This window comes from Cariama cristata, unplaced genomic scaffold, assembly GCF_000690535.1.
Source record: "Cariama cristata isolate BGI_N322 unplaced genomic scaffold, ASM69053v1 scaffold45533, whole genome shotgun sequence".
NCBI lineage: Eukaryota > Metazoa > Chordata > Aves > Cariamiformes > Cariamidae > Cariama > Cariama cristata.
Genome location: NW_009610954.1, coordinates 1 through 10,802, shown reverse-complemented (window position 1 = coordinate 10,802; position 10,802 = coordinate 1). Strand labels below are relative to the sequence as shown.

The window sequence follows — 10,802 nt, the reverse complement described above, 5'->3', positions numbered from 1 at the left end:
GGCAGTGTTCAGCAGCTTCACCTGAGCAAGTCTCTTCGTGATCATAGTAGCAAAAACCAGCCCGAAGAGGACACTGCTTATCAGCACGTAGTCGTAGTCATCTTTTAGGACATCAAATTGCTTTGATGGGTAAACTCGGGTCTGGTAGATGTCCAGGCCATACGCAACAACCTAAAGAGATGAGATCATGAGCTGGTAATGCTCAAGAAAACCAAACACATCAAAAATGATTGACTCAGGTCTATAGTTCTGATTAAAAGAAATGTTTAAGCAGCAAGCAGCCAGATGATCGGAAGTTACAGACCTCTCTGCCACAGGGTACGGTATCATGCTGCTCTACCTGCAAACTCCACAAGCCTACATTGAATCCTCCACCGTGTACTCACCAGACAAGTAGACTCTAGGCCAGAGGGAGCTGTGTAAATCCCTCTCATTCGGGAGATGGTTTGATTGTAGTTGATAAACCGCTCGGCATGGATCTGCACATCAGGCGAGTATGGAATCAGGTTCTCTTCTCTGAAAGGCATTTAAAGAGAAATCAAAACTGAATCAAACAGTACACACGGAGGACATCACCTGCGTTTCCTAGTCTGATTATCACAAGCTGACCTCAAACAGCAAATTTAGCAGCTTTTCCCAGTGCAGATTCATTTTTTTGCTGCAAGATGAAAATCAAACATACCCAGCTGGGTCAGACTACACTGCAGCAGCCTCCTTTTAGGTTTCTAAAGTTTTAAAAATAAATGTAATTTTAAAAACTTCAGACAGTTACTCTGACTGCTACTTCTTAGAGTGCAGACAACAGGCTGCTTTTGCTAATGAAAAGACCTGCTGCATTACAGACAAACTTATTCCACCCTCACAGACAGGGAACAAAGCAACCTTGCTTAATTTCATGCAAGAATTGCCCTGAATCTGTCCAGGACAACTTGTTCTACTTCATTCTACTGCATTAACACAAAATCCATCCCTCTTCAAAGCTGCCCAGGAACAGAGGCTATCACTGTTTCCTTACCTGCTTTGTTCTGTAGGGATCTCTGGGCGGCGAGGATCCAGCAGAGCCTTCGGAAGGGAGAGGATGGCCCCAGAGGGAAGCCCAACTGTGCATTAAAAGAAACGCATCTTAGTAATGGCCATTTCTGACAGCATTTTCTAACAGCCAGCAAAAATGCTGTCTTGGTGCCTATCCTTGCACTTGCTAGGAGTCCAGGGCAGCTCACGGGCATGATTTTTGGCAGCAAACTGCACTTTGTTCTGTTTTCAGTACGAAACCTGGCTTATGCATGTCGCATAAACACATCCCGAACAGAGCAGCATGTACTTACTAAGCAAGTGACGGCTGGTGATGCCACGCTCGGTGATGGTGGCCTCCATGGCACTGATAGCAGATGGAAAGATATAAGATTGCTGGAGAACCTGAGGTAAAATTGGACGGTCAAGGGAGCTGAAGGCTGTGGCATTGTATTGCTCCGTCCCCTCATACAACTCCAGCACAGTGAACTCGTTCCGACGTGCCTTCGTGTTCCAGTACTGGTACTGAAACGAGAGAAGATTTTTAGGAATATGAGGTAAGCAGAGTCAATAATACAGAGGTAGCAGGAAATCACAGGGGATGGTCAAAAAGTCTTCTCCATACAAGTTCAGCAACTGCCCCTACCTCCCAAATGTAAAGAACATTATCAGAATAACTTCTTACCACCACCCAGTTCTCTGAATGAACGAGGTGGACAGGTCCTTTTGCTTTCTTCTGTACCGATGAGTGGATGATTCTACCTGTGACTCCGTCAATCAGATATATTCCAATGAAAGTTCGCTCGTGATGAGTATCTGTGCTCTCTGTCACCACAGCAAGCAGGTTTGGATTCAAGGACTAGAGAAAAAATTAAAGACAACCGAGACCCTCCACTTTAGTGCCACAGGTACCTTGTTTATCTGCATTTCCTCTGGGCCTATCTTATAATAAAGAAAGTATCTTGTTAGCTCAAATCACCTGAAGAAATCAAGCAGCTATTTCCCCATCATCAGATGTTGGACTGACTTAATCACTGCATTAAAACATTTTGTAAAATACATCTCCACCAAAATTAACATCTTCTGCAGAAGGTTATGGACACTGATGCATATATAGAAAAAATGGCACCACACGGTAGTTAATCTCAATGTAGTGCCTAGAAATGGTGCTGACATCTTCCCGTGAGATAACACATTCACAAAATGTCAACAGAAAGTTCCAACGGCACCTTATAGAGAACACTGCGGTCTCCCATCACACGGCCCTGGGAGTGCACGTGCTCATTGGACCTCTTCCCTTTCACAGTCACTATCCTCTGTACTTCGGTGGGTATGACCACCTCCCAACTCTCCTCTGTTGTCAGGTCCTGCAAGAAAAAAGCATGACGTAGGAGGTTTTATCTTGTCCTCAGCAGACACCATCTCCACCGATAAGATGCAGAGAGCTTTCTCTGCTTTTGAATTTTAAAAGTTTCTTAGGCACAGTTTGAGGCTGAACTGTTTCTATTCTGAGCAAAACTCTGTAAACCAAATTAAGAGATCTACCATTATCCAGAGGACATCTAGGAAAGTGATGTCACTTAGACTGTAATAAGTCTTCCGTACCTTTTTCAGCCTGAATCCAGAGAGTTTTCCCTGCTTGGCATCAACTAGATAAAAAAAGATAGAATGAGCTATTTCTTCTAACTGGCGAAGGACATTTTTAGTGGCTGGGAAAGCTGTAACCTGGAAAAGAATTGAAACACAGGTTAAAAAACAACTGACACACAAAAGGCAAGAAAAAAAAAAACCAACATAGAAAATTATTTCAAACATGTTTATCAGGATGACCTCTGTCTTACCAGAATAACCTCACAGTTTTCTGTGAAATGTGACTCAATGGCATTTTTTTAAAATCTTGCTCTAAAAGGGAGGGCAATAATTAACCAGAACATGAAGAAAATTGCCTCCAGGCAAAGCAATTTACCTTGTACTCATCATCAATCAAGAGCAGTACTTTGGCATAGTCTTGATCCATAATAGGCAGAAGCAAAGTCTGAAGAATTGGACGCTTCAAAACAGGGGGAGCTACTTGACTTCTCTTCCCAAAGATGGGGTTAAAGACATACAGAAAGCTCATTTTGGTTTCCTGAAAAACAAACAAGATGCAAAACTTTTCCTAAGGCGGAAAAAAGAGCTGGTTTTCTACCTGTTCCTTGCTGGTGTCAACTGTTCATACCCTGGATTCAGCTATTCCCTCCTCAAAACATTCTGTTTGAACATGCATATACTCGTGCCCGTATTTCTCTATCAAAACCATACTGTGGCAGGACACAGCATTCATGGCTGTAACAAATTCTACCTGCCACCTGCTGAAGCAGTCTCGACACATTATTATGTCTCCTCCTCCCTCATGTATGGAGTACAAAACATCCTGCAGCTAGCTAAAGGACAGCCATTGTCACCTAGCTAATGGAGACCACACATGACTTATCTCACATGACCAAAGAAACTGGATGAAATTATTTCTTTTGTTTCAATAAAAGGCTTTAAAACAGGTATCCTTAATTTTTTTAGGATTGTGCATCTGCTCCTCTCCAGCTGTCACTCTCCTCCTGTCCCCAAATCAGTGATAACCGGACAATACCCAAAAAGATACCTTCTTCCACCCTTTCAAAGGGCCGATTTCCATGCTAAGCAAGTTCAATGGAGAGACAGAGGAAAGGGACTCACCTTGTCCTTAACAAGCAAGGTACATTGTGGAGGGTGTGGAAAATGGGCTGTTGTTCTTTGGACCACCAGCTTAAAGGAGGAGCCCGGTCTCACATTCCTGAGATACTGCTTCCACAGGATGGTGCCAGAACTGCTTTCAATACCAAAAAGCTGAGCAAAGAGACACAGTGAAGCCAAAGTTTAGAACACCACATCTCTCGCGTTCGAGGACTGCATCTTTCTTTAAGATATGACAAAGAAAGAAGAGTCTTAGTCCCCCTCCAAAGCTACCACAAAACATTCTGTGCATCTTCTCTGCCCAAAACCTGGCTAAAAACAGGGGTGGGAATTCAGAGCTGAGACTTTTTGCTACCGTCTAGAAACAGATTCCTACCCTGGCTTCCTCACCTTTCCTGAAGCGGTGACCATCACCATCATTTTCTGGAGGTTGAATTCATCTCTGGCCAAATTGTCAATGTTAATCTCATTTTTAATCTGGCTGCGGGGTTTCCTGGCATCATAGAACATCTTCCAAAGATGAGCGGTCCAGGCTTGCAGCAAGATAAGTTGGGAGGACAGCCGCTTCAGAAACATCCCCAGCAAACCATCTGCAAAAAGACCGACAGTGATAACAAGAGGGGAAAAACATTATGTCCCACTCCATAATTGAAATCATGGTCTCAGCCAGTAGAATACTGCCATGCATGACCCTATGATAATTCTTTGCCTTTGTTTCCCACTCCAGAACAGCAGAGTTAGAGTTACTATACAGTTTCTATGACAGACCCTCGCATTCACCAACCTTTTCCCACTTCGCCCTTGTATAAGCTCAATCCAAAAGACGTTGTCACCCACTGAAAGCAAACCTTCTTAAAGAGTACATAATCTCTTCCTTTATATTCCTTCTTTCTCACTGGTACACTCACAGCAAATGCCCACCTGAAGTTTACCCACCAAGAACATCTGTATCTCCCTCTGCACTCATTACTTGGAGTAAGAGCAGCCCCTGAAGTAAAAAAATACTTAATTCTGCCCAAACAAGGTTTATATTTTGGTTCTCAAAAAAAGCGAAACACCAGACTTCAGCTATATTTCACCACTAAGGAAAGCAAGCAGAGAGGAGATCAAGTTCCACTAAGAAGCACTAGTCCAAAGTATCAGAAAACACTGCATGCAGTCTGAGGTTACCTTGAATGGCTGCATCCAGGACAGCAAGAAAAAAACAAAACAAAGCAAAAACAAAAGCTATTGCAAATGAGTCCTCCAGACAGAGTCAAAGGGAAACATTTAGGAGACATGGCCAAAATCCTTCATACCGCCGCTGACTGTTTTTTTCATATAACAGTGTAATATGCTCATGTCATCTGCATTTGGCATTGGACTTCAAAAGTTGAGACAGAAATGGCTTTATTTCTGCTCGTTTTAATTGCCATCAGTAGAAATTTGAATCTAACTCTCAGTTCCGAGGAAAAAGAAAACAATAAAACATTTATTCAGGAAGAAACACAAACTCACAAAGGTAATTCTGTTAGATCTATGGTTTACCTGCTTTCTTTCCAAATTCTCCCTCCAGTTCAGCTTGTGCGCCTGTCAGAGGCAGATCCACCATCTCCAAGCTTACCACTTCTGCAAGTGACTCCTCTCTACTCCATACAACTTTTCCTGGAAAGAAATAAGAATAGAATATCAGAAAAAATAACTTAGTATCTGGGAACAGACTCACTACATATAGGAGTATCTTCCAGTGGACCCTTCAAATGCAAATCCCTGTTCTTAATGGAATGCGAAATAGCGTGTATCTATCTAATATCGTGCAATTAGCTACTTCATAGAAGGCTGATACTTTATGCAGCTGGAGTCACTTTTGGAAAAATACCAAGGGATCAGTAAAGTAATCCAGTGTTTTAAAAGGGTTACAGTCATTAAGTTGATTTTAAATAAGAGATACACAGTGTGAACACCTGGGTTCCTTTTCAGTCACAGAAAATTCATGTCACTGAGATGGACTTTCAGCCCTTTTTGCAAGTTAACATTTTTGCCATGAGGATCTTCTCTGAAGAAACTCTGAAGAAGATCTGCAACAGGAGTTAGACTGTCATCCTACAAAGAGAGTTCTGAAATTAGCAGAAAACCCATGAAATTCAAAGGCTCCGTCTACACAAAGAACACTGCAGAACTGTTTTCTCAGATGAGATGTCTTGTGAAGGGTGAAAGAGTCTCCAGTATCTTTCATGGGACTTAGAACAGTTAAATTCATTTCATCAGTTTCCAAAGAAAGCAATGGTAAAATATCATCATTTGGGACTTGGAATTTTCTTCTTGTCCTACAGCGACAAGGTGTGTACTGTTAAAAATGGGGTAAGCTAACCATTTGTGCCAGTTACCTGGCTGCTGGAGGAACATTAGCATGTGGTCTTCCGTTTGCACCAAGGCTCGATAGCCCACAGAGTCATCCTTCTTCAGGAAAACTTGGATGTATAGCTGGAAAAAAGAGCAAGCAGAACAGTGAGGTTAATGATCACATCATTCTCTTGGAGAAAATAGAACTCTCAGGCAAAACAAGAGCCAACAGCCTGATTGTATGCAGGAAGCAGGCATGTCTGCAGAACGCTTTTCACCTTGTCTGAAGGGCTCTGCCAATCCTGCCAAATCAGAGTAGGGAGGGCATTGCAAGTCCGATAAACTATAGGACTGAAATAATCTTTCCCTGCTCACCTGCTGTGGCTTGGCACCGCTCTGCTCCAGGTTAAAGGTAATTGTGGTATCCAACAATCTTTGTCCTGTTTCAACCAGGTAGAGATTAATATTGTAGGTTTGATTGGAACAGGTTAAGGATTCCTGTAACAACAGGCAGAAAGTGGCTGGGTTAAACATAGACGGCATATCAAATTCTGTAGAAGGATTTCATATTCAGCAAGAACTGTGGCTTCAAAACATTTTTAGATTATATATATCAAGCTGCTACAAAACATCAGTCTCCAAAAAGATGGTGTAACACCTTTTTCATTCTGTTCCTCCATGCAAAGGAATAAAACAGACTGCCAAGAACTTCTACTGTTCTTGGGAACAAGTGCACTTTATACCTGCCTCCGGGAATCCTCCAGAGTATTTCCAGTATGAAGGCCATCAGAACTTCCAGGTTTCTGAAATGATGATGAGAAGAGATAACATGGCTGCAGACCCCAATAAGAGTACAAAAAAAAAAATTAGGTTTTTGAGTGCCTGACAAGCCTCAGCTTGACTCTGAAAACAGGCAGGAAACAGTTCTGTTCTATTCTATTTCTGATAAAAAGGAAACCTTGCCAAGTTCGGCATCCCCAAGAACTGAAATCCTCTGTAGGTCACTAAAGCCGATTTCTAGATTACATGCCCACCTTACACAAGGCCAAAACAGGCTGCACACAGAACGGCATGCTTCACAGAGCCAGAGATAGCCTCAGGTGGAGATAATCAAGACCTCCTTGCATTACCATTGTCTTCATACATCTAAGAAGCTAATTAAAATTTCCTCTTCCTCCAGTTACTACCCATCCCTGTGCCTGTGAAGGAAAACACTTGCAGAACCCACCCCCAGTGCGTATCCACACTAGAGCTGCGATGGTGACATAGTATAGGCAAATTGTGCTAACCAGTTCACTCCTGCAGGTCAGGACAGCAGCCACAGTTTTCTCCCCAGTTGTTGCAAAACTCACCAGAGCTGCCTGAAAAGAAAAAAAAAAATAGCAGGAAATCACAAAGCAAACAAGAAAACCCTCAAGCCCCACCAAAAACTACCTATGCAGCAGATTAAGCCATACTGGAAATAAAAACAGATGATCTTTCACAGCCAAATTTTAAATTTCATTGTTTCACCAAATAAAGAAAAAATTTCTCTTTTAAGACTGAAAATACTTCTCGTAAAGATGGAAACAATAGATCTGTCACAGGCTTCTGAACCATTATGTCCAGCGTTACTGAGCTTTTTTAAGCTTACTTGCTTTTCAAAACCTCTCAGCTGGCCTAACGAAAGTACTGCCACACCACTGGCCACTTAAGACATGCATCTCTCTATCCACCTCAAAACCTGGAAACTACGCCAATGCTAACAGTTGTTGGCAACAAAGCATGCCTACACTGATGTCTAGAAATATTTCAGCAGTTAGTGTAAATGAAATCAAATGGTTTTCAAGTGTTGCAGCCAAGAGCACAATTGAAATGAGAAGCTCAGCAGCTTGTTCAGAACTCTTAGTACAGAGGTTTTGGGGTTTTTTAAAAGAATTTTAAGCTGTAGTTGGCCCTCTTGCTTGAGTACATTTGTCTTGGTTACCTGCTGGAAGTCCCGAAGGTGGCTGAGCAGCCCGTGTTTGTACTGCAGCAGAGAGAAGTGGCTTGGAGACAGCTGCAAGAAGAACTGAGTCCGCGAGGCACTGACTACATTGGGTTGAGTGGCCAATATCCTGGGCTGGAAGCCATCAGCAAACTCCAGGTCAAGTGACTGTGCGAGACAAGCATATGTGTTCATGAGAACTTTTTCTTCACTGAAACTAATACCTTCCATTTAACAGCAGCAATATAAGCTTTATGAAGAGGTTCCCCATGTCAGGATAAACAAAGCAGAAGCAAGGAGGCCTAGGCTCCCATCAGAGCAAGGCTCTGAAGACATCAATTCAGGAGGAATGATTAGACCGACAAAGAGTTTTCTCTCCCTTCCCTCAATTTATGGATCATGGTCCCCTACTCACCACCTCAGTCATTCTGTAGTTTACTGATAAGAGAATTCCCTACGTTGCCAGGTTCAATCAGGCACCACACCAGTTGGACAATGAATTATGTACAATGCTTTTTCAGCACTTCTCACCTGCAGCGGGATCTGCTTCATCTCCTGCTCCGTCTCCAAGGAGCAAACATAGAGCGAACGCGCGTCCACATCCATGCACACCAGCACTGCCTCCCCCACCACGCCGCACACGCTGTTTAAGCTCTTCAGCCACGGGGCTGCCACTCTGATCTGTCAAGCGAGACATAAACAAAATCTTCAAAGAACCAACCCGGACACAACCAGGAATTTAAGTCAGAATTATTTTTACCCATGACCCTGGGAGAAACTATCTATCAGTCTGAGATGTCCAGGACTGTCTTGACTAACAGCTGCAAGCCTAATTTAGTTTTGCTTTCAGGGCACTCAGCAGTGAAATTCATTTATTGGCCCGTAGGCAATGCCACAGTGAAAGGGAAGTTTATCTGTACTACAACAATTAATTACTCTGCACACCACACCACAGCCCATCTAGTTGGAAGTACATTTGTTAACATCAAATTCCATATTTTTAATCTATAATCGAGCACTACCTGTTTTGTAATTTCTCCATCTTCTACACTGAATGTTAAAATGTTCAAGTGGCTCTGGGGAACGACTCCAAGCACGTGGATCACTCCAGTCCCATGGGAATACAACAACTGGTACTGAGTACTCTCACTGCAAGAGAGGCAGCAACCATGAAGCATCGTCTTCTCACATTACTGTTTTCAGATGTTTTCAAAACCATAAGGCAAGTACAGCAAGCATCCTTTCCTCTCCGAGGCAACAGGCTCCCTGTCAGAAGTTTACACTTCTACTTAAAATATGTTCTTACCTTTCAGGTAAGTGTTCCACCCATTTCTGGTGCCCGTTGGAAAGGTAGTGAAGAGAAATGGCTGCCTTCTTCAGGACTGCCACATATTTCACCGTATCCTGTAGCCCCACCAAACTAGCCACCTGGAAACTAAGCACAGGTCAGAGACAGTAAGTTAGAAAATTATTTTCTTCTAGGAAAAAAACCAAACCAGTCTCTTTGAAGACCTTCTTCAAACACTTAACATCAGTCTCAAAGTACAATTTATAGCCCACTTTATCTATCCTTGCTGATCTCAACAGACAGCATTAGGCTGGAATCCAAACACCCTAAATCAGATGCATGTTTAACATGTTGTAGATTTAAAGAGAAAATCCATCTATGAAAAAGATTTGCATCTCTTCCTCTTACTGGTTTGCTAAAAAATAAAAACAATGTTAGATTTAATTGCAAGGTTCAGGCATTCTTAAAGAATTCACCCAAATGTTATTTTGGAAACTTTACATCTAACTAATCTTTCTCCATAATGCAAGTTGAGACACGGTCAACAATCCCCTTCTTCCCTTCTAGACCAGCATTACAAAGAAAAAAAGACAGTGCAAACATGAAAGCCTACCTGCCAGTGTCTAGGGATGTCTCCCAGTTCAACCCCCCAATGTTGGTCTCCCAGGAACGCAGAATACGTCCAGCATTGGACACAGTGATGGCATCTGCCCGGGAAACGAAGAGAAAGAGATGAACACAGAACTTACATCCACCGCAGATCAACAAGGCAAGGAGTTCTGCCAAGTTCAACTTGTGGCCTAACATGTGGTTGAGATACCACATGCAAGGACAACTGCTAGCCCCAGCACACCATCTGCACATTCTCCTCACCCTGTCCATGAATCAGCATCACATCTATTGCTCCTTCAGGAGTTCCCTTGTCTACATGGCGCCACACTGAAAGAAAAAGAGTTAAGTAAGAACAAGATTTGTTCCCCTAAAAACATTTGTCTGTTATTATTTTTAAACTTAGGCTCTTTATGGCAGTAAGCTTATGCAGAGAAAAGTCTGCCTATCCTAAGCAACAGCTTTTGAACTGCTGGCTGAATTCTCTTAGTCTGACAAAGCAGTATGACCAGCATTAATTTATCAGCATAAAAACGTAACGCAACTTCATTGACACGTTAGCCCCAGCACAGCAGGTGTACTCCCCACAACAAAACCCCGCTGCTTCACTTACAGATTTCGCCACTCCTGGAGTTCAGGGCAGCCACAACATTCTTCTCAGTGGCCACAATGAGCTTCTTTGAACCCTGCGACGCCTCCAAGGAGGCAAACTTCAGCTTCCCCACGTACTGCTGCCTCCTGGGAGAGGAAACACGGGGAGGGAGTGAGACAGGAAAACGGGGCACCTCGCTGAGGGGGCGGGAGGGCAAGGCCCAACGGGTGGCTGCGGCAGGAGGCAGCACGGCGGGCGCAGGGCCTGCTTGCAGGAGGAGGGCCCCGGCGCGGTGGGGACGCCCC

General features: G+C 43.3%; 1 protein-coding gene across 1 annotated transcript; it reads right to left on the bottom strand.

Moving 5' to 3' along the window:
- Window positions 1-3: 3 nt before the first annotated feature.
- EMC1 (ER membrane protein complex subunit 1) lies at window positions 4-10,643 on the bottom strand (the record flags this gene model as incomplete). The annotated part of the gene is made up of 22 exons (XM_009698047.1): window positions 4-171; window positions 387-516; window positions 1,016-1,100; window positions 1,326-1,536; window positions 1,697-1,870; window positions 2,241-2,378; window positions 2,617-2,736; window positions 2,978-3,139; window positions 3,724-3,873; window positions 4,111-4,310; window positions 5,248-5,364; window positions 6,087-6,183; window positions 6,418-6,540; window positions 6,786-6,845; window positions 7,332-7,403; window positions 8,009-8,176; window positions 8,540-8,689; window positions 9,031-9,157; window positions 9,315-9,443; window positions 9,910-10,003; window positions 10,170-10,235; window positions 10,519-10,643. Coding segments are annotated over 22 exons (2,866 nt in total), but the record flags the coding sequence as incomplete, so codon positions are not given.
- Window positions 10,644-10,802: the final 159 nt, after the last annotated feature.